At 37.0% G+C, this 25,321-nt stretch overlaps 1 protein-coding gene across 9 annotated transcripts in view; it reads right to left on the reverse strand.

The window, feature by feature from the left end:
* IMMP2L (inner mitochondrial membrane peptidase subunit 2) overlaps positions 1 to 25,321 on the reverse strand; it is a 998,090-nt gene that overhangs the window by 333,800 nt on the left and 638,969 nt on the right. For all 9 annotated transcript variants that reach the window (XM_057504666.1, XM_036897412.2, XM_057504669.1 and 6 more), the window contains one exon: positions 1,060 to 1,125. In XM_057504666.1, the coding sequence (XP_057360649.1) occupies positions 1,060 to 1,125 (66 nt within the window). The remainder of the gene's footprint in view (positions 1 to 1,059; positions 1,126 to 25,321) is intronic.

A 25,321-nucleotide genomic window follows, 5' to 3' on the forward strand; every position in this document is an offset into this window, starting at 1 on the left:
CTAATCTTTTTAGTATCTGGCTTAATAAAAGACAGTCAGATTTCCATATCTGCTCCTGCATTCAGTCCGCTGAAATATTACACATCATGGAGTCTCTGGAAAATTTCACTGTACACTCATGAGAGAATGAGAGCTTAAAAGGGCAAATAACATTTTCATATTATTAGGGAAGTGGTTTCGCTCTCACGAATCCCCATCAAGGATACTGGGAACGCCCAGTGATCCTGGGCCCATCCTCTGAGAACTGTTGGCCTAGATTCTGCTCTAAAACCAAATGAAATTCACTTTAATGAGATTGCTTAACCTTTAATGTCATTAATAAAGATACTTCAGGATCAAGTTTTTTTTGGGAAAATAGGAGCAGATAACTTTCTGAATATTTTTTCGAAATGTTTTCAAAACATTTTGATTTCTACATTGTATAGGCCGGGTCTCAACTTAAAGAAAGCAATCAAAATAACACACATCATGCCACATAAATACTTGTATAATCTCAAACATCTAGATTTATCAGCAAGTAGAATAAATAATATATTACTACACACTGTTAAAACACCTGATTGTTACAATGTTATTTTCTACAGCTACTCTTTTTGTCACTGATTCAAAAACTTCTGTTTCACATCCTTTCCCATTTTCCACCTCTGAGTATGAAAGCTCACTATTAGTTTCTTTATTTTCTCCCAAAACAATAAGGCATTCCTGCATTTTTCTAAAATGAACCTTAACATCATACTCTAAAACAATTGGGCTAGTTTTAATATTTGAAAAATAATTATTTTATGGTCATGTTAGAAAATGTGAATAATTTTAGTTGAATTAATATTTATTTCTCTTATTTCCTCACAGTTAAGGGATAATAATGTGATTAAAAATGTATGTGTGCCTTATGTCATGAAATAGTTGATGATCACTAAGATACACCCATTAATTTGGCATGTTTTCAAGGTTTTGGTCCTCTTTGAATTGAGATGTACTTCACAAGTAATGCGACTTAAAACTAAACAAGAATCCAGATGTTTTTAACCTGAACTCAGAAACAACAGTGTAAGTACTTACTTTACAATATCTCCTTCAAGAGCAATCACTCTCTTAATGATCTTCTGTTCTGGGTTTTTAGGGGACCTGGAATAAGATAAGGTTATATAATCAGTTAAGTCTTTATTGTTTTAAGAAAACTGAAAAGAAAATCTACAATGAAATAGGCTATATTAAAGTCATTACAGAATCATTTTCACTCATGGCATGACATCAGTCCTACATAGGTCCCAAGTGATATGAAGCTACTACTAAACCAATCCTCATTAAAAACCTTTGGGGAGAAGCTGTGCTGAAATTTTACAAAAATAAAAAAAGAGAGGGATAAAGCATTTCACTATTAAAGCTAAGTACCTATAGGACAGGATTCATACATAAGAAAATAATTAGACATTTCTTTAAAGTGTTAACATACTTAAGATTATTTATTTCATTTAAGATAAACAGAGGAGTTTGATTTAAATCTTCAATAAAATACTGAAGATGAGACTTTTTTTTTTAATAAGGAGTCAGATTAGCCAAAGCAATCTTGAAAAAGAAAAAGCTAGAGGTATCACACACCCTGATTTCAAACTGTACTACAAAGCTATAGCAATCAAAATAGTATGCTATTGGCATAAAAACAGACACATAGTTCCATGAGACAGAATAGAGAGCCCACGAATAAACCCATGCATATCTGGTCAGTTCATGACAAAGGAGGCAAGAACATACAATGAGGAAAGGGCAGTCTCTTCAACAAATGGTGTTGGGAAAACTGAACAGCTACATGCAAAAGAATGAAAATGGACCACTACCTTCTACCATATACAAAAATTAACTCAAAGTGGATTAAAGACTTGAATATTAAGACCTGAAACCATAAAACTCCTAGAAGGAAATACAGGCAGTAAGCTCCTCAACATTGGACTTAATGATGTTTTTTGGATCTGACTTCCAAAGGCAAGGGACAAAAAAGCAAAGAAAAACAAATGAAGTTAAATCAGAAAAAGCTTCTACATGGAGAAGGAAACCATCAACAAAACGAAAAGGTAACCTACTAAATGGGAGAAGATATTTGCAAATGAAATTATCAATAAAGAGTTAATATTTAAAAATATGTAAGAACTCACAGAACTTAACTACAAAAACACAAACAAGCTGATTAAAAAATGGACAGAGGATCTGAATAGATTTTTTGAAAGCAAAGACAAAGACAGTCAACAATACATGAAAAGATTCTCATCATCACTAATCACCAGGGAAATGCAAATCAAAAACACAATGAGATATTACCTTACACCTGTCAGAATGGCTATTATCTAAAACACAAGAAATAACAAGTGTTGGGGAGGATGTGGAGAAAAGGGAACCCTGGTTCACTGTTGGTGAGGGTGCAAATTGGTGCAGCCAATATGGAAAAGAGTATGAAAGTTTCTCAAAATATTAAAAATAGAACCACTGCATGATCTAACAATTCAATTTCTGGGTATTTATCTGAATAATATGAAAACACTAATTTAAAAAGATATATGCACTCCTATGTTCATTGCAGCATTATTTACAATAGCCAAGATATGGGATTTGCTCCTTGATAGATGAACAACTAAAACGGAATGAAATTTTGCCATTTGCAACAACATGGGTATCTTAAGGTTATTATGCAAAGTGAAATGTCAGAGAAAGACAAATACTGCATGGTTTTACTTGTAAGCAGAATCTAAACAAAAAAAAACAAAACACACAGAACAAAACAAAATCGAGGATTATAGATACAGATAGCAGGGTGGTAGTTGCCTGAAGGGAAGGATTATGAGATACAAATTTACAGTTGTAAAATAAATAAGTGGTGGAGATGTATTATACAGCATAGTCAGTAATAGTATCAGCTGTGTATGGTGACAGATGGTAACTAGACTTGTGGCGATCAGTTTGCAGTGTATACAAATGTTGCATCACTATGTTGTTCACATGAAGCATAGAATATTGTATGTCAATTACACTTCAATTAAAAAATTTAAATAAGGCATCAGAAAATTCTTTTGAACTATATTTATATTTAGCCATTTGAAGATTATGTAATTCAGATTGCTAAAATAAAGATTACTGACATCCCACACTGTGTCTAAGATCTCTCAGGAGGAAGCCATGCCTGTCCTGAGCAGCCCGACTGAGAGACTCATTTAGTGAGGAAGTAAGATTGGCCAGCAGCCATGTGAGTAAGCTTAGCAGGAGAGCAGTCAGCCTTAGTCAAGTCTTCAGGAAATGAAGCTCGGGAGCAGCTTCACTGTGGTCTCCTCAGAGACTGAGCCAGACCACTCTCCTAAGCTGCTTCTGGATTCCTGATCATCAGAAAATGTGTGAGATCATGTTTGTTGCTTTAAGCTGCTAGATATTGGGGAAATGTGTTGTACAACAATGGAAAACTGAGTCTTAATATAGCCAATATCCTGCCAATAATATTTAGTCTCTTAGAAGTTCCATTTCAAGAAACATCTCGTATATCACAAAAAAAGATCACTTAATATGTATTTGAAAATCAGGGACAGATTAAAATATTTTCAATTCTAGTCACATTTTGAATTGAATTATGTTTAAACAGCAAAGTAAATGCACAATAACCGAAAAGATTAAATATATCAAATAGTAATACTTCATCAAAGGAAATATCCAGTTTCAGTAAGACAGATATCACATTATACTTTGCAGAGAAAATGAAGTCATCAAAACAATTTGCATCTACTTGTGACAATTAATCTCACAGTTTTTTCACTAAACTATTAATATTCTTTTATTTTAAAATGAAATTTGATCAAGGGGCTTTGACTGAATTGACTAACATTGTATTTCTATAATTTTATATTATATAAATCTATAATTTTAATGCCATTTATGTACAGCTAGAGTGAGGATCTGGGTACATTCAAGTTGATAGAATTGTGCAGGGCTAGTTTACAGACCTTTAGAAAATTCTCCTCCCATGTCTGTCTGTTTAAATAAACATAAATGTACAAAATAATATTCAACCTCAGTGATCACCAAAGAATTTCATATTAAAACTATGGAATGCCATTTTCTTATTATATTAACAAAGAGTAATATAGTTTGTTGTTGAGGGTTTAGGGACATGGGTGCTCTGTATATAGCGTGTGGTCATTTAACATGCCATTCTGTAAAACAGTGGCAAAATTTTATATTCTCTTCAACATAACAATTACACTTTGTTGATGAAATGATTATGCAGGTATACAAAATTTTAACTACATGGATGTAATCTATTTCATAGAAGAGAACAAATTCAAAAAGAATAGACTGGTTAAATAAATTATTGTCTGTTCATACAATACAATATTTTCCAGACATTAAAAATGATGTAATAAAAGAATTTCTAATGATGTGGTAATATCAACAGAATGTGTAGATTAAAATGCAAATTAGAAAATATGTGTACTATGACCTGTATAATTGCATCTGTAATTATAGAGAGAAAATGTGCACGCAATTGTATAGGGAAAAATCAGGAAGGATATAAACCAAGTGAGGGAGGGTTCTGTGTGTGATAAAACCCGTGTTGGAGTTTTGGTTCAGATTCCTGGGAAATCTTAGCAGATGGCAACTGTTTGTGTCATATGACATTACCTGAGAAGAAATGTTCCAAAATAGGTATACGACTTAAGCTAATTACCAAGTTCCCCTACCTAACATTGATTATTAATGTTAATGAAATAATAGGAAAAGCTACCCTTATCAATGTAAAATAATATTTTATGCCAACAACCTTTAAGTTTTTGAGATGCTTGAAAAACATTTTACATTTCTAAATGACCTATATCTTAAGATCATGAGGCAAAAGAGAATATTTAATATGACCTATCTATACAATCTGAAGAATTACTTCAAATATAGCTATAAATTTTAATGTAATATTAAACTTCTGAATCTAATCAAATGATTCAAAATAAAAAAAAAGCTATTACTAACATCAATCCCATTATCGCTCAAAATCTATATCTCTATTTTATTCATGAGGCTGATGAATGCATTACTTTGATGTAAGTAGAAATGGTACAAGAATTATTATAGATTTATTTACATTGTGAAAATCACTGAACTTGCCTTTGTCAAAATTTTCTTGGCCATTTGCCTATCTACTAAGAAGTGTGAAAAATAACATGTGAAGGATTATGCCTCACTTAAGGGATACAATGTATGCTGTCCAATAAATACTAAAATTTGCATTTAAATTTGTAATTTTTGTGTTTCATGATAAATACTGTTTATAATATTTATTTCCAGACCCTAGATTTTCAGGATTCTTTTTTATGCCAATGATTTAATTAGGCAAGATTTCTCCAGAGACTTGGACAAGATGCCTAGAATTGTCTCCACACTGCTTAGGTCTTAGCAGATCTGTTTGGAGCGGCAGAATTTGTCTCTGACCAGAATGGTGGTAGGGAGGGGAGCAGGGTCTAGCATAGTCATAAAAAGATTTCTATGACAATCTTCTTCTTGAATTTCACCTCCTATCTTGATAGAGATGTTGCTGTTTTTGCCCTATGACATGTCAAAAACAGCTATGTCTTAGGTCTCATAATTTTTAACACTGATTTCATGTTCTCATATATTTCCAGAAGGTCATAATTTTGATCTTGCCTGCAGCACTAGGAAGGTCCTTTGGAATACTCAGGTGATGCCCTCTTGTGTGTTACAGGGATGGGAACATTAGCAAGTGTGCCACACTCTCTGTTCCTGACCCCCACACCCATTTTGATGTCACACATCTACCTTAGCTCTCTGTCTAGGCACTCTGACTCTCCTCCCATTTATAGTAAAATTCCAAAGCTTCCCTTCATGGTTGTATAGATTTTTATATTTCCATTGCTCCAGACTGGCCCAGAATATCACAGAATCAACCTCATTATTAGAAATCACTTTAGCCACCATCTCAAAAATACCACAGTATATTGGATATTAATCACATTACATATATTATAGTGAAGTCCAATTTTTTCTTGGTGGGGGGGCATTTTATTGCATTTATTTTTTTTTCAAGGTCCAAACTTTTTTAAAATATTGAAGTATAGTTAATATACAGTATTATATGGTTTCAGGTGTACAACAGTGATTAAGCAGTTACACACATTATTAAATGATCACCATGATAAGTGTGGTTGATGTTTCTCAACATACAAAGATATTACAATATTATTGATTGTATTTCCTATGCTGTACTTTCATCCCCATGACTAATTTATTTTATAATTGGCTGTTTGTGCCTCTTTATTCTAGTGGAATCTAAATTTTAACTCTTCATTAATGAAGTAAAAGTAAGAAGTATTATTCTGGTGATGTCTCACATTAGATAGGCTAGTTTTTACTGTTCTAAAATATGGTCATCCATTAAAACATACAACTTTATATCATCATAATAAGATGTATAATGAAAAGTCAAGTCAACAGTTATAAAAAGCTATATCAAAACAAGTCATATCAAGCCCTTCCACCATGTGAGGACAAAATGAGATGGCCCTAGCTATGAACTAGGAAGAGAGTCTAAACCCAACCATGCTGGTGCCTTGACCTCAGACAGCCAGCCTCAGGAACTGATTGTATATATAAGATGAGAGAGAGAGACTGGGTCGAGCTTTCTGAGTTACACCACCAGATGAATGATTTGCACACTTGAGTCATATGATCAGCCCTTTGTGGATACCTGATACTGCCAGGTTGATGTATGGAGATAGAAAAACAGGAGACAATTAAAGACAGCAGCATGAGAGGTGAGACAGAGGCTTCCTCCTAAAACCGCATATAATATGAAAATATAATTAATATGACTAATCCTGAAAGAGCAACAGGAAAGAGGGCTGCGCCAAACTGCATACACCTGGAGAAAAGAATAAACCTCATGGAACAGGGTAACATCCCAAAGCTGTGGCATGGCTGGACCCAAGCACTTTCTCCATCCCAGCTCACCAGTGGGAGGAAGAGAAATGGAGCAGGGAGGGAGTGGAGAACTTGGACTGCTGAATACTTAACTCCGGAGACATGCTCTGGGAGCACAAACCTACATTTCATGGTGCTTTCATGGTACTCTCGTAATTAGAGGGTCAGAAAGCTAAGACAGGAAGAATATCTGGAGAGACTGAGATTACAGCCACCTGTGGAAAGCAGGGATCCATATCCAGCTGCACTGGGACAAAAGAAAGGCAGGGAGTCTGAGAGACTTCCTAACAGCAAGAGGGCTGCTAAAGGAGCAGGGATTGCAGAGTTTACTGCTCAGGAGACAGGATAGGTACACAAAATTGTCTGGATGCACTCTGCCCAGCAGGTTGGGAGCTTTCACGATTTCCAGGTGCTCCAGCTCCCTGGCTGGCTACACAGCTTGAAGGAACACCTCTGAGATACACAGCCTACTTCACCTTTCTCTGGGACAGCACCACGTGGCTCGCAAACCAGCAAACCCTATTCTGGCATTAGGTCAGCCAAAGGGAAGCCCTGTCTACAGCAACTACAGACGCAAAGCATAGAGGCTATACCTGTGTGCTCGGCCCACTAGTCCTGGAAGTTGAGGCAGGTATAGCAGCTGGGAAGCAGGAAACAGCTCTTTCCTCCCCCAGGCACCAATACTGCTCCCCTGTGACCACTGATATTGCTTCAGGGCCTGAGCAGCTCTGGGAACTAGAGGACACCATATACAAATATGGAACACCAAAGAAACCTGGATCAAACTATAATTTGAATACAACACCTGAGAAAGATTCAAATGAAATCAACGTCATGAATCTTCTTGAAAGGGATTTCAAAATGAAAATCATTAACATGCTCATGGAGGTACAGAAAAATATTCAAGAAGTCAGGAATGAAATCTACTTGGAGATCCAATTGTTGAAGAACATAATGGAGGGTATTAAAAGCAGACTGGATATGGTGGAGGAGATGATAAATGAAACAGAAATTAGAGAAGAGCAATACAAAGAAGCTGACGCACAGAGAAAAAAAAGGATCTCTAAGAATGAAAGAATATTGAGAGAACTGTGTGACCAGTCCAAATGGAACAATATTAGGGGTACCAGAAGAAGGAGAGTAAAAGGAATAGAAAGTGTCTTTGAGGAGGGATTTGCTCAAAACTTCCCTAATATGGGAAGGAGATAGTCTCTTAGGCCATGGAGGTTCACAGATCTCCAAACACAAGGGACCCAAGGAAGACAATACCAAGACATATAATAATTAAATGGCAAAGATCAAGGATAAGGACAGACTATTAAAAGCAGCGAGAGACAGACATAAGATCACATACAAAGGGAAAGCCCATCAGGCCTTCATCAGACTTCTCAGCAGAAACCTTACAGGTCAGAAGGGAGTGGCATGATGTATTTAATGCAATGAAGCAGAAGGGCCTTGAACCAAGATTACTTTATCCACAAAGATTATCATTTAAATTTGAAGGAGGGATTAAACAATTTCCAGATAAGCAAAAGCTGAGAGAATTTACCTCCCACAAACCATCTCTACAGTGTATTTTGGAGGAACTGCTATAGATGGAAGTGTTCCTAGGGTTGAATAGCTGTCACCAGAGGTAATAAAACCACAGTAAAGAAAACAGAATAGTTAATTACTAAGCAAATGTAAAATTAAATCAACTATCCCCAAAGTCAATCAAGGGATAGACAAAGAGTACAGAATATGATACATAATACATAAAGAATGGAGGAGGAAGAAAAAGGAGGAGAAAAATGAACCTTTAGATTGTGTTTGCAATAGCATACTAAGTGAGTTAAGTTAGACTCTTAGACAGTATGGAAGTTAACCTTGAACCTTTGGTAACCATGAATCTAAAGCCTGCAATGGCAATAAGTACAAACCTATTGATAATCACCCTAAATGTAAATGGTCTGAATGCACCAATAAAAAAACATAGAGTCACTGAATGGATAAAAAAACAAGACCCATCTATATGCTGCCTACAAAAGACTCACTTTAGACCCAAAGATACACACAGACTAAAAGTGAAGGGATGGAAAAAGATATTTCATGCAACTAATAGGGAGAAAAAATCAGGAGTTGCAGTGCTTATACCACACAAAATTGACTTGAATACAAAGAAAGTAACAAGAGACAAAGAAGGATATTACATAATGATTAAGAAGGCAATCCAACAAGAAGATATAAGCATTATAAATATATATGCACCCAACACAGGTGCACCTACATATGTGAAACAAATACTAACAGAATTAAAAGGGGAAATAGAATGCAATGCATTCATTCTATGAGACTTCAACACTCCACTCACTCTGAAGAACAGAGCAACCAGACAGAAAATGAGTAAGGACACAGAGGCACTGAACACCTTAGAACAGATGGACCTAACAGACATCTACAGAACTCTACACCCCAAAGCAGCAGAATACACATTCTTCTCAAGTTCACATGGAACATTTTCAAGAATAGATCAGATACCAGGCCACAAAAATAGCCTAGGTAAATTAAAAAAGATTGATATAGTACCAAACAGTTTCTCAGACCACAAAGGTATGAAACTAGAAATAAATTATGCAAAGAAAATAAAAAATCCCACAAACACATGGAGGCTTCACAACATGCTCCTAAATAACCAATGGATCAATGACCAAATAAAAACAGGGATCAAGCAATATATGGAGACAAATGGCCACAATAATTTAACACCACAAAATCTGTGGGATGCAGCAAAGTCTGTGCTAAGAGGAAGGTTTATTCCAATAGAGACCTACCTCAGAAAAGAAGAACAATGCCATACAAACAGTCTAAACTCACAATTAATGAAACTAGAAAAAGAAGAACAAATGAGGCCCAAAGTCACTAGAAGGAGGGACATAATGAAGACTAGAGCAGAAATAAATAAAATTGAGAAGAATAAAACAGTAGAAAAAAGTCAATGAAAGCAAGAGCTGCTTCTTCGAAAAAATAAACAAAATAGATAAACCCCTAGCCAGACTTATCAAGAAAAAAAGAGAGTCTACACACATAAACAGAATAAAAAATGAGAAAGGAAAAATCATGACGGACACCCCAGAAATACAAAGAATTATTACAAAATACCATGAAAAATTATATGCCAGCAAACTGGATAACCTAGAAGAAATGGACAACTTTCTAGGAAAATACAACCTTCCAAGGATGACCCAGAAAGAAACAGAAAATCTGAACAAACAAATTACCAGCAAGAAATTGAATTGGTAATCAAAAAACTACCTAAGAACAAAATCCCAGGACCAGATGGCTTCACCACTGAATTTTATCAAACATTTAGTGAAGACCTAACTCCCATCCTCCATAAAGTTTTCCAAAGAGTAGAAAAAGGAATACTTCCAAACTCATTCTATGAGGCCAGCATCACTCTAATACCAAAACCAGGCAAAGACACCACAAAGAAAAGAAAATCAGAGACCAAAATCACTGATGAACATAGATGCAAAAACATACAACAAAATATTAGTAAACTGAATTCAAAAATACATCAAAAGATCATCCATCATGATCAAGTAGGATTTATCCCAGGGATGCAAGGATGGTACAACATTCGAAAATCCATCAGCATTATCCACCACATCAGCAAGAAGGACAAAAACTATATGATCATCTCCATAGATGCTGAAAAAGCATTTAACAAAATTCAACATCCATTCATGCTAAAAACTCTCAACAAAATGGGTATTGAGGGCATGTACCTCAACATAATAAAGGCCATAAATGACAAACCCACAGCCAACATTATACTTAACAGCAAGAAGCTGAAAGCTTTTCCTTTAAGATCTGAAACAAGACAAGGATGCCCACTCTCCCTACTTATATTCAAGATAGTACTGGAGGTCTTAGCTACGGCATTCAGACAACACAAAGAAATAAAAGGCATCCAGATTGGCAAGGAAGAAGTTAAACTGTCCCTGTTTGCAGATGACATGATATTGTCTATTAAAAAAACCCTAAAGAATCCACTCCAAAACTACTAGATCTAATATCTGAATTCAGCAAAGTTGCAGGGTACAAAATTAATACACAGAAATCGGTTGCATTCTGATACACTAATGATGAACTCACAGAAAGAGAAATCAGGAAAAGAATTCCATTCACAATTGCATCAAAAAGAATAAAATACCTAGGAATAAACCTAACCAAGGAAGTGAAAGACCTATACTCTGAAAACTACAAAACACTCAAGAGAGAAATTAAAGATACCAATAAATGGAAACACACCCCGTGCTCATGGAGAGGAAGAATTAATATTGTCAAAATGCCCATCCTGCCTAAAGCAATCTACAGATTCAATGCAATTCCTATCAAAATGCCAACAGCATTCTTCAATGAACTAGAGCAAATCATTCTAAAATTCATATGGAACCACAAAGACCCCAAATAGCCAAAGCAATCCTGAGAAGGAAGAATAAAGCTGGGGGGATTATGCTTCCCAACTTCAAGCTCTACTACAAAGCCACAGTAATCAAGACAATTAGGGATTGGCACAAGAAAAGACCCATAGACCAATGAAACAGACTAGAGAGCCCAGATATAAACCCAACCATATATGGTCAATTAATATATGATAAAGGAGCCATGGATATACAATGGGTAAATGACAGCCTCTTCAACAACTGGTGTTGGCAAAACTGGACAGCAACATGCAAGAGAATGAAACTGGATTATTGTTTAACCCCATACACAAAAGTAAACTCAAAATGGATCAGACCTGAATGTAAGTCATGAGAACATAAAACTGTTAGAAGACAACATAGGCAAAAATCTCCTGAATATAAGCATGAGGAACTTCTTTCTGAATGCATCTCCTTGAGCAAGGGAAACAAAAGCAAAAATGAACACATGGGATTACATCAAACTAAAAAGTTTCTGTATGGCAAAGGACATCATCACCAGAATAAAAAGGCATCCTACAGTATGGGAGAATATATTTGTAAATGAGATATCATACAAGGGTTTAACATACAAAATATATAAAGAACTCACATGCCTCAACACCCAATAAGCAAATAACGCAATTAACAAATGGGCAGATGATATGAATAGACAATTCTCCAAAGAAGAAATTCAGATGGCCAGTGACATATGAAAAGATGCACCACATCACTAATTATGAGGGAAATGCAAATTAAAACCACAATGAGATATCACCTCACACCAGTAAGAATGGCCAGCAGCGAAAAGACTAAGAACAACAAATGCTGGTGAGGATGTGGAGAAAGGGGAACCCTCCTACACTGCTGGTGGAAATGTAAGCTAGTTCAACCATTATGGAAAGCAATATGGAGGTTCCTCAAAGAACTAAAAATAGAAATACCATTTGACCCGGGAATCCCACTCCTTGGAATTTACCCAAAGAATACAACTTCTCAGATTCAAAAAGACATATGCACCCCTATGTTTATTGCACAGCACTATTTACAATAGCCAATATATGGAAGCAACCTACATGTCCATCAGTAGATGAAAGAATAAAGAAGTTTTGGTACATATACACAATGGAATAGTATTCAGACTTAAGAAAGAAACAAAGCCTACCATTTGCAGCAGCATGGATGGAGCTTGAGGATATTATGCTCAGTGATATAAGCCAGGCAGATAAAGACAAATTCCAAATGATTTCCCTGATTTTTGGAATATAACAATGAAGCAAAACTGAAGGAATAAAATAGCAGCAGACTCACAGACTCCAAGAAGGGACTAGTGGTTACCAAAGCAGAGTGGTGTGGGAGGACAGGTGGGGAGGGAGGGCAAAGGGGACTGAGGGGTATTATGTTTAGTAAACATGCTGTGGGGGATCACAGGGAAAACAGTGTAGTGCAGAGAATGCAATAGTGAATCTGTTGCATCTTACTACACTGATGGACAGTGACTGCAGTGAGACATGGGTGGGGACTTGATACTATGGATAAATGTAGTAACCACATTGTTTTTCATGTGAAATCTTCATAAGAGTGTGTATCAATAATATCTTCATAAAAAATAGAAAAAAAGTCATATCAAATGATAGCATCCTTTTTTTTTCTTTAGGTATAATTAACATGTAACATTTTATTAGTTTCAGGTATATAAAATACAATTTGTTATTTGTTTATATTGTGAAGTGACAGCGTGATAAGCGCAGTTAATATCCATCACCACACATAGTTATAATTTTTTTTTAACTTTGGAAAATGTTGCCTATGTTTGACATGATTTTCATAGAAGGTTAGGGCTAGAAAGGGCCTATGAGTGTATCTAGCCCTTTCCCTGATACTTTTAATCTTCCCCATTCTTTATGGCCTCAGTGGTAATACTTGGTCACCTTGTGACCTGCAAATGCAAGGCCTAGTATACGATGGAAATGGAATTGGCCGTCCATATTCTATGGCTGCTACAAGAGAGCTGCTGACTGCAGGTATGCTACATAACAAATCTCTGGGGCCTCATTTTCAGGGAGATAAAGCTAAATTGGAGGTCCTAAGCCAAAGCCAGACAATCAAATCTAGCTAGTAGAAATGTTTTATTTGGTCTCTGCATAATTAAGAAAAAAAAATCTTGAGCTGGCTAAGCAAATAGGAGACTTCACATAAAAATTCTAACTTCTTGTTCCTCTTGAAAAAAATAGGAGGATCTGGCCACCTAGGTCCACATTCTTGCATGAAAGGAGTCCACTAGAGCTGAGAAGCAGATACTAAGGATGTATCCAAGTAGATACACAACCTCAACAGGTTTATCCAATCTCTAATGGCTGAGGACATGTGAGTTGGGGAAAAATCTTGAGAACTTCTTCCACTTCTATCATCATGTAACTACTGAGAGAACATGTATAAAAGCTCCAGCACAAGTAGGTACTCAGTGTATTATAGAGCCATCCTTTCCTAAAAAAAACTTACGAAAGAATCATTTAACTGGGCCCAGTTTTTACAATCTCTTCTTAGATTTATAGATATAATATTTATTTTAAAACCCTCTAATAAAAGGATTTCAGAGTCTTTTGTGTTAGAGGAAAAGAAGGACATTTTGAAGGTTTGGTCTGGTTTTATTACACAATTAGCTAAAGAAACATTAAAACTAAATATAAAAGCGTTCATATCGGAAAGTCACAGATTAGTTTTAAATGGGCATTAACTGTAAAATCAAGATAAAAATGAGTAATTTTCAGATTTGGATTCTGTACCCTTGCTTCACTATCAGTGGTGTGATCTTTGTGCATACAGCCCCATTTTTAAAAATTTGATGCAGTTTTATTAATTAATACTCTCAAAACTTTGTACCTAGATCAGTATTCCAGCTAGATTTTTGCCCCTTGCAGACTTCTTTATATTGTGTGAACCTCTTAAACTTAAACAAATGAAACTACATAGACTTTGTTGTTTTTTATATTCATTCTTCAAATGAACTCGTGTAGTTTATAACTTTAGAAATACTTTCAGAATTGTATTTGTTTCTGCATATGTGTGTGTATGTGTGTGTGTGTGTGTGTGTGTGTGTGTGTATCTCCATTTCCCAAACAGCCATGAACATCACTTTTGCCCGGATATGTCAGAAAATGCTCGTCCAACAGCCTTATTATTAGGGAAGTGAATTACAGATAAAGGGGCAAGGACCCAGGTTCATGCTTTCAATTTGTCTTCTATAATACCTTATTTTCTTATATCGGGAACAGGTCTGGGGGAAGGGAAGGGAGATCCTGGAAAAGGCACCCTCAGGGAGGGACAGAAGGTGGTTATGGGTAGAGAAAAGTTTGATGGGAAGTGAGTAGAGTTCAGAGCCCTGGGGCAGAGGCCTTTCCACAAGATCTTTTTGCCAGGTGGGGATGGGGTAAGGAAGGAAGGAACGGTTTATCTACTTTGGCCATTCCCTCAAAGCATACCCTGCCTGAATCAGGCTACAGAGCAGTGGCAAGAGAATCTTTCAGAGAACCCAAGAGATTCCAGTCCAGGCAGGGTTCTAAGTGATCTAAGAATGTGGGAGCAGGAAGCTTATGTTTCAGCTTAATCTTCTATAATTCCTTGAAAGAGTAAACAAATTTGAATAGTACCGATAAAACAACAAAAGCATGAATTTTAAAGGATTAAACTGTTGTCAAGTGATGAAAATTTTTCTTCGTTGAATTTAAGAGTTGTTTCATTGTCACTATGATTAGAAGAAATTTTAAACAGGCAAATAGTGAGGATTGGTCTTATTAGTAAATCAGCCTTGATTATGCAAAAACTATTAAATGTGTAGTATGACTGTAACTTCTGTAATTGAAAAGAGATGAAATACTTTTGTAATTGAATGTTTTAATTCTGAAAAATGTCTAAACTATGAAAAATCTAAGGAATTTAGTTTAATCATAACAAAGAGTTAATTTCTACCAATGTTTATTAATTCAAGCATCTCAAAACATAGAACACTGCAATCTTCAGGTATGGAATATTATTACAACTATACCTCATGGTCTAGAATAGGTGTGTGTATGTGAATATATTTATATAGTGCATATATATATATATATATATATATATATTTCACATATGTAATACCTATGTATTTATGTGTGTGTGTGTGTGTTATTCTACTATGCAATATGGAATCATGTTATACAAAAAAACCCCATTGATGTATAAAGAAATGTCTGGACTGAAAAAATGTATTTATGAATGTGCATAAAGTTGAATATATCTATGGAACTGGAGGAGGTGAATATTTAACAGAAATATAAATATTGACTAGTCTTTCCATACAGACTCTCAAAGGGCAGACCTTCACACAGAGATACTACTGGTTTTTTTTTCCCAATCAGAGTAGGACATACATTCTGGAGCATGGGAGTTGTTTTTACTGTATTCAAAACAGGTTTTGCCCCTCTATTCACACTATCTATTGAGTATGCCATTGCAATAGAGTACTATTTAAAGCCATGAAATGAAATAAAAATAACTGGATTTCAAAGGAATTAAAATCACCAATCTAGCCTCAGAACCCTAATATTGCAATTAAGCTAACCAGCTTCACTTTTAACTCCAGCAGGTTAGGAAATAGTGCCATGCATTTTTGCTAGATTTGAAGAATATACAACTACAAAACAGCCTGTATGTGCAAGCTATTGATATGTTATATGTAAAGCCATACCCATATCCATCAATATGATCCAGAAAAGGCAGGTCAACTAAAATGCAAAATGAATACTTGTATGCAAGAGCTGAAGCGAGGATATTTATGACAATGCCCATGCGAGATGTTAGTAGTATGCTGTTGAAGAACGGCGCAAGAACCAACCTGTCTGTAACACAACCCACTGCCTATTTTGCCACAATCTTAGTCATACTGTGGGGTGTAGGATGCCAGTCTTGGGGCGGAGGGTATTTTGGTAAAAGTGAGGATAGTGAGAACAAAGTCAGTCTTAACCATTTTAACTGGAGCCTAAAAAGCCCCACCTACTTTTTCAAGCATAAATTAATTTCTAACTAGGCAAATACATGAAAAAATGACACAGAATTATTACCCTTATAAATATAGAAATGAATGATTTATCTATGGTGAATTAAGTTTCTTAAGTCTGCCTAATTATGCCTAATGTTTATTTATGATGGACAGTAGCTGTTAAATTCACACATGCCCATCAGAAATCCAAATGTCATGGCCAGAGCATCTTCAATGTAGCTTCTGTGGTCAGATAAAAAGATGAGTTATAAATTGATGTGCCAATTCCCAGGACTTTTTGTCTCACAACTATGGTTTTCATATGACACTTTTCAGGGTCAGACAATAGATAATAAAGAGCTGGATGGGAATAGGGATAATCTCAGTGGTTATTAGCATGGGGTTAGGGGAACCATTACAACCAGACAAACCAAATAACAATAACTGGATACCAGTGTGGACAGATTATCAGCTGAGGTTCAGGTGTCCCTCCCCAATGCTATCACATTATAAACTCCCCAGAGCTTAGATGCTACTCTAATAAGTTGGTGAACCATAAACAAATTTAATTTGCCCTGAATTTCCTTAGAGTGCACTTAAGTTTACCCTGACTTGAAAAGAATAATGTTTGCTTGTAATAAGAAATGTAAACTCAATAAAAGCAAAACATATTTTTTGCATACCTGATTTTTATGGTCTGAGAATGTGTACGCATTCCATTATCTTTATTCCATCACATATATATGTAGGTTAATATGCTCCCTAGTGACTATAGTGACATGCATTATTAATGTTTCAACTGTGATGTTGTATTCAAAATTTCCTAGTAAAATCAAGTTAGGTGTATGTGTGGGGAAAGATGAGATTCCACATACTCATTGAAAATATCCCAGTTTCTGTACAATGCTCAATCTCCTGGAGAATGTTGACAGTGTGGAGGTTACAATATAAGTAGAATAGGAAGTATTCTGGCTAGATTCTATTCTAATACTGTTGAACTTTATTAATTTTTAAAATACAGTACTATTGTTCAAAAATCATTCAATATAATGCACTACATCAACAAAAACAAGGACAGAAATCACATGATCATTTCCATAGATGCTGAAAAAGCATTTGACAAAATTTAACATCCATTCATAATAAAAACTCTCAACAAAATGGGTATGGAGGGCAAGTACCTCAACATAATAAAGGCCATATATGACAAACTCAGCGCAGCATTACACTTAACAGTGAGAAGCTGAAAGCTTTTCACCTAAAATAAGGAAAAAGACAAGGATGCCCAATCTCCCCACTTACATTCAACATAGTTTCGGAGGTCCTAGCCATGGCAATCAGACAACACAAAGAAATAAAAGGCATCCAAATTAGTAAGGAAGAAGTTAAACTGTCACCGTTTGCAGATGCCATGAAATTATACATAGAAAACCCTCAAGACTCCTCCAAAAAACTATTACAACTAATGACTGAATTCAGCAAAGCTGCAGGATACACAATTAATACACAGAAATCTGTTGCATACTTATACAGTAACAACAGATTAGCAGAAAGAGAAATCAGGAAAACAACTCCATTTACAATTGCATCAAAAAGAATAAAATAGGGAGAGAGGGGCGGAAGATGGCAGCGTGAGTAGAGCAGCGGAAATCTCCTCACAAAACAACATATATCTATGAAAATATAACAAAGACAACCCTTCCTAGAATAAAGACCAGAGGAAACAGGACAATATCCAGACCACATCCGCACCTGAGAGAACCCAGCACCTCGCTAAGGGGGTAAGATACAAGCCCCAGCCCGGCGGGAACCGAGCGCCCCACTCCCCAGCTCCCGGTGGGAGAAGAATAGGCAGAGGGGGAGGGAGACGGAGCCCAGGGCTGCCGAACACCCAGCCCCAGCCATCCGGGCCAGAGTGCAGGGCCCTTGATACTAGGAAACCAGGGCAGCAAGAACAGTGAGCGGGCACTGGAGACCGGGTGTCGGAGGACATAAGAAAAGCATGCGACCATTTTTTTTTTTTTTTTTTTTTGCTTTTTTGCTGTTTTGTTTTGGTGAGTGCTTTTTGGAAGTTTTAAAGGGATAGGGACCCCAATATTAGGGAAACAGGGCAGCAAGACTGGTGAGCAGAGGCCTGAGGATGGCACCGGAGAATAAAGAAAAACCAGCGACCACCTTTTTTTTTTTAATTAAAAAAAAAATTTTTTTTTTTTTTAAATTTAAAAATTTTTTTCTCTTTTTTTTTTTCGTGGTTGTTGTTTTGTTTTGGCGGGTGCTTTTTGGAAGTCTTAAAGGGGCAGGGTGGGACACTTAATCCAGAGGTAGGGAATCTGGGGATCTCTGGGCACCCTAACCCCTGGGCTGCAGGGAGCAGGGAGGCCCATTACGGAGATAAATAGCCTCCCAGCAGCTCCTGCTCCAACGCGACTCCACCATTTTGGAGTAGCTGCCCGAGCCAGGCCACGCCCACAGCAACAGCGGAGATTAACTCCATAGCAGCCGGGCAGGAAGCAGAAACCCTGTCTGCGCGCAGCTGCACAGCACAAGCCACTAGAGGTCGCTGTTCTCCCAGGAGAGGAGGGCCACAAACCAACAAGAAGGGAAGTTCTTCCAGCCGTCACTCGTCCCAGCTCTGCAAACTATTCCTATCACCATGAAAAGGCAAAGCTACAGGCCGACAAAGATCACAGTGACAACACCAGAGAAGGAGACAGACCTAACCAGTCTTCCTGACTAAGAATTCAAAATAAAAATCATAAACATGCTGACAGAGATGCAGAGAAATATGCAAGAGAAATGGGATGAAGTCCGGAGGGAGATCACAGATGCCAGAAAGGAGATCGCAGAAATGAAACAAACTCTGGAAGGGTTTATAAGCAGAATGGATAGAATGCAAGAGGCCATTGATGGAATTGAAATCAGAGAACAGGAACACATAGAAGCGGACATAGAGAGAGACAAAAGGATCTCCAGGAATGAAACAATAGTAAGAGAACTGTGTGACGAATCCAAAAGGAACAATATCTGTATTATAGGGGTCCCAGAAGAAGAAGAGAGAGGAAAAGAGATGGAAAGTATCTTAGAAGAAATAATTGCTGAAAACTTCCACAAACTGGGGGAGGAAATAATCCAACAGACCACAGAAATACACAGAACCCCCAACAGAAAGGATCCAAGAAGGACAACACCAAGACACATAATAATTAAAATGGCAAAGATCAAGGACAAGGAAAGAGTGTTAAAGGCAGCTAGAGAGAAAAAGGTCACCTATAAAGGGAAACCCATCAGGCTAACATCAGATTTCTCAACAGAAACCCTATAGGCCAGAAGAGAATGGCATGATATATTTAATACAATGAAACAGAAGGGCCTTGAACCAAGGATACTGTATCCAGCACGACTATCATTCAAATATGACGGTGGGATTAAACAATTCCCAGACAAACAAAAGCTGAGGGAATTTGCTTTCCACAAACCACCTCTACAGAACATCTTACAGGGACTGCTCTAGATGGGAGCACTCCTAGAAAGAGCACAGCCCAAAACACCCAACATATGAAGAATCGAGGAGGAGGAACAAGAAGGGAGAGAAGAAAAGAATCTCCAGACAGTGTATATAACAGCTCAATAAGCGAGCTAAGTTAGGCAGTAAGATACTAAAGAGGCTAACCTTGAACCTTTGGTAACCATGAATTTAAAGCCTGCAATGGCAATAAGTACATATCTTTCAATAGTCACCCTAAATGTTAATGGGTTGAATGCACCAATCAAAAGACACAGAGTAACAGAATGGATAAAAAAGCAAGACCCATCTATATGCTGCTTACAAGAAACTCACCTCAAACCCAAAGACATGTACAGACTAAAAGTCAAGGGATGGAAAAACATATTTCAAGCAAACAACAGTGAGAAGAAAGCAGGGGTTGCAGTACTAATATCAGACAAAATAGACTTCAAAACAAAGAAAGTAACAAGAGATAAAGAAGGACACTACATAATGATAAAGGGCTCAGTCCAACAAGAGGATATAACCATTCTAAATGTATATGCACCCAACACAGGAGCACCAGCATATGTGAAACAAATACTAACAGAACTAAAGGGGGATATAGACTGCAATGCATTCATTCTAGGAGACTTCAACACACCACTCACCCCAAAGGATAGATCCACCGGGCAGAAAATAAGTAAGGACACGGAAGCACTGAACAACACAGTAGAGCAGATGGACCTAATAGACATCTATAGAACTCTACATCCAAAAGCAACAGGATATACATTCTTCTCAAGTGCACATGGAACATTCTCCAGAATAGACCACATTCTAGGCCACAAAAAGAGCCTCAGAAAATTCCAAAAGATTGAAATCCTACCAAGCAACTTTTCAGACCACAAAGGCATAAAACTAGAAATAAACTGTACAAAGAAAGCAAAGAGGCTCACAAACACATGGAGGCTAAACAACACGCTCCTAAATAATCAATGGATCAATGACCAAATCAAAATGGAGATCCAGCAATATATGGAAACAAATGACAACAACAACACTAAGCCCCAACTTCTGTGGGACGCAGCAAAAGCAGTCTTAAGAGGAAAGTATATAGCAATCCAAGCATATTTAAAAAAGGAAGAGCAATCCCAAATGAATGGTCTAATGTCACAATTATCGAAATTGGAAAAAGAAGAACAGATGAGGCCTAAGGTCAGCCGAAGGAGGGACATAATAAAGATCAGAGAAGAAAAAAATAAAATTGAGAAGAATAAAACAATAGCAAAAATCAATGAAACCAAGAGCTGGTTCTTCGAGAAAATAAACAAAATACATAAGCCTCTAGCCAAACTTATTAAGAAGAAAAGAGAGTCAACACAAATCAACAGTATCAGAAACGAGAAAGGAAAAATCATGATGGACCCCACAAAAATACAAAGACTTCTTAGAGAATACTATGAAAACCTATATGCTAACAAGCTGGGAAACCTAGGAGAAATGGACAACTTCCTAGAAAAATACAACCTTCCAAGATTGACCCAGGAAGAAACAGAAAATCTAAACAGACCAGTTACCAGCATGAAATTGAAGCGGTAATCAAAAAACTACCAAAGAACAAAACCCCCGGGCCAGATGGATTTACATCGGAATTTTATCAGACATACAGGGAAGGCATAGTACCCATTCTCCTTAAAGTTTTCCAAAAAATAGAGGAGGAGGGGATACTCCCAAACTCATTCTATGAAGCTAACATCACCCTAATACCAAAACCGGGCAAAGACACCACCAAAATAGAAAACTACAGACCAATATCCCTGATGAACGTAGATGCAAAAATACTCAACAAAATATTAGCATACTGAATTCAAAAATACATCAAAAGGATCATACACCATGACCAAGTGGGATTCATCCCAGGGATGCAAGGATGGTACAACATTCGAAAGTCCATCAACATCATCCACCACATCAACAAAAAGAAAGACAAAAACCACATGATCATCTCCATAGATGCTGAAAAAGCATTTGACAAAGTTCAACATCCATTCATGATAAAAACTCTCAGCAAAATGGGAATAGAGGGCAAGTACCTCAACATAATAAAGGCCATCTATGATAAACCCACAGCCAACATTATATTGAACAGCGAGAAGCTGAAAGCATTTCCTCTGAGATCGGGAACTAGACAAGGATGCCCACTATCTCCACTGTTATTTAACATAGTACTGGAGGTCCTAGCCACAGCAATCAGACAAAACAAAGAAATACAAGGAATCCAGATTGGTAAAGAAGAAGTTAAACTGTCACTATTTGCAGATGACATGATACTGTACATAGAAAATCCTAAAGACTCCACCCCAAAACTACTAGAACTGATATCGGAATACAGCAAAGTTGCAGGATACAAAATCAACACACAGAAATTTGTGGCTTTCCTATATACTAACAATGAACCAACAGAAAGAGAAATCAGGAAAACAACTCCATTCACAATTTCATCAAAAAAATAAAATACCTAGGAATAAACCTAACGAAAGAAGTGAAAGACTTATACTCTGAAAACTACAAGTCACTCTTAAGAGAAATTAAAGGGGACACTAACAGATGGAAACTCATCCCATGCTCGTGGCTAGGAAGAATTAATATCGTCATAATGGCCATCCTGCCCAAAGCAATATACAGATTTGATGCAATCCCTATGAAACTACCAGCAACATTCTTCAATGACCTGGAACAAATAATTCAAAAATTCATATGGAAACACCAAAGACCCCGAATAGCCAAAGCAATCCTGAGAAAGAAGAATAAAGTAGGGGGGATCTCACTCCCCAACTTCAAGCTCTACTATAAAGCCATAGTAATCAAGACAATTTCATGCTGGCACAAGAGCAGAGCCACAGACCAATGGAACAGACTAGAGAATCCAGACATTAACCCAGACATATATGGTGAATTAATATTTGATAAAGGAGCCATGGACATACAATGGGGAAATGACAGTCTCTTCAACAGGTGGTGCTGGCAAAACTGGACAGCTACATGTAGGAGAATGAAACTGGACCATTGTCTAACCCCATATACAAAAGTAAACTCAAAATGGATCAAAGACCTGAATGTAAGCCATGAAACCATTAAACTCTTGGAAGAAAACATAGGCAAAAACCTCTTAGACATAAACATGAGTGACCTCTTCTTGAACATATCTCCCCGGGCAAGGAAAACAACAGCAAAAATGAACAAGTGGGACTATATTAAGCTGAAAAGCTTCTGTACAGCAAAAGACACCATCAATAGAACAAAAAGTATCCTTACAGTATGGGAGAATATATTTGAAAATGACACATCCGATAAAGGCTTGACGTCCAGAATATATAAAGAGCTCACACGCCTCAACAAACAAAAAACAAATAACCCAATTAAAAAATGGGCAGAGGAACTGAAAAGGCAGTTCTCCAAAAAAGAAATACAGATGGCCAACAGATACATGAAAAGATGCTCCACATCGCTAATTATCAGAGAAATGCAAATTAAAACTACAATGAGGTATCACCTCACACCAGTAAGGATGGCTGCCATCCAAAAGACAAACAACAACAAATGTTGGCGAGGCTGTGGAGAAAGGGGAACCCTCCTACACTGCTGGTGGGAATGTAAGTTAGTTCAACCATTGTGGAAAGCAGTATGGAGGTACATCAAAATGCCCAAAACAGACTTACCATTTGACCCAGGAATTGCACTCCTAGGAATTTACCCTAAGAATGCTGCAATCAAGTATGAGAAAGATCAGTGAACCCCTATGTTTATCGCAGCACTATTTACAATAGCCAAGAATTGGAAGCAACCTAAATGTCCATCTATAGATGAATGGATAAAGAAGATGTGGTACATATACACAATGGAATACTACTTAGCCATAAGAAAAGGGCAAATCCAACCATTTGCAGCAACTTGGATGGAGCTGGAGGGTATTATGCTCAGTGAAACAAGCCAAGCAGAGAAAGAGAAATACCAAATGATTTCACTTATCTGTGGAATATAAGAACAAAGGAAAAACTGAAGGAACAAAACAGCACCAGAATCACAGAACTCAAGAATGGAGTAACAGGTACCAAAGGGAAAGGGACTGGGGAGGATGGGTGGGTAGGGAGGGATAAGGGGGGGGAGAAGTAAGGGGGTATTAAGATTAACATGCATGGGGGTGTAGGATAAAAGGGAGGGCTGTACAACACAGAGAAGGCAAGTAGTGATTCTACAACATTTTGCTATGCTGATGGACAGTGACTGTAAAGGGGTTTAGAGGGGATACCTGGTATAGGGGAGAGCCTAGTAAACATAATATTCGTCATGTAAGTGTAGATTAGTGATACCAAAAACAAAACAAAACAAACAAACAAAAAAAAGGGCAGTTCCTGTGTGGTAACCTCCAATGAGTTCTACACAAGGGTATAAAAGGCATATAAAAGTGTAGGCAAAGGGTCTGTTTGCGTTTATACAGAAGATCAAAGCCTAATTGGGCTACCCCGAAAATGAACTAAGATACGATATGAAAGAGAACTTCCAATATCAGCACTCTCTGGAAGACTCATGCCAGAAGATGATCATCAAAAAACCCCAACAAAGATCCATGCACTGCTACAGCTGTAGATGCACTCATCCCACCATCTCCTGGACTTGCCATGGGAATGAAGGAGATATCTAAGCTGGCCTGTGCATACAGTAAAACAACAAATTTGACTGGATCTATACTGTTGGAACTCAACCAAGAATTAGCAGAAGTGCAAATTGTAGCACTCCAAAATCTTACAACTACAGACTATTTACTGTTAAAAGAACATTAGGGATGTGAACATTCCCCAGGAATGGGTTGTTTTAATTTGTCTGATTTCTCTCAGACTGTTCAAGTTCAGTTGGACAATATCCACCATATCATAGATAAGTTTTCACAAATGCCTAAGGTACCTAACTGGTTTTCTTGGTTTCACTGGAGATGGCTGGTAATTACAGATATGCTTTGGTTATGTAACTATACTCCTATTATGTTAATGCGTGTGCGCAATTTAAGTAGTAGCTTAAAACCTATACATGCTGAAGTTACTCTACAAGAAGATATGTCAAAGAAATAATCAATCTTCCCATGTTTTCTTCCGCCTGCTACTTCTATAGCTTTTCTCCTTCCTTCCTAATTACAACCCTTAAATAGAATCCGTGCCTCATATCAAATTTACCGAGTATCATAATTCTTCCAAGTGGTAAAGATACCTCAAGACAAATGCTGGGCATAGAAGCTACAGGGCATAATTATGCAATGAAAAAAAAAGCTAACTATTTCAAACCATAAGGCTTCTCTCTCACTTACCAACTTCACATTTCCCTGTATGGCCCCGGAAGATGACTGGTTAGCCAGAG

This window comes from Manis pentadactyla, chromosome 7 (genome assembly GCF_030020395.1).
Source record: "Manis pentadactyla isolate mManPen7 chromosome 7, mManPen7.hap1, whole genome shotgun sequence".
Lineage (NCBI taxonomy): Eukaryota > Metazoa > Chordata > Mammalia > Pholidota > Manidae > Manis > Manis pentadactyla.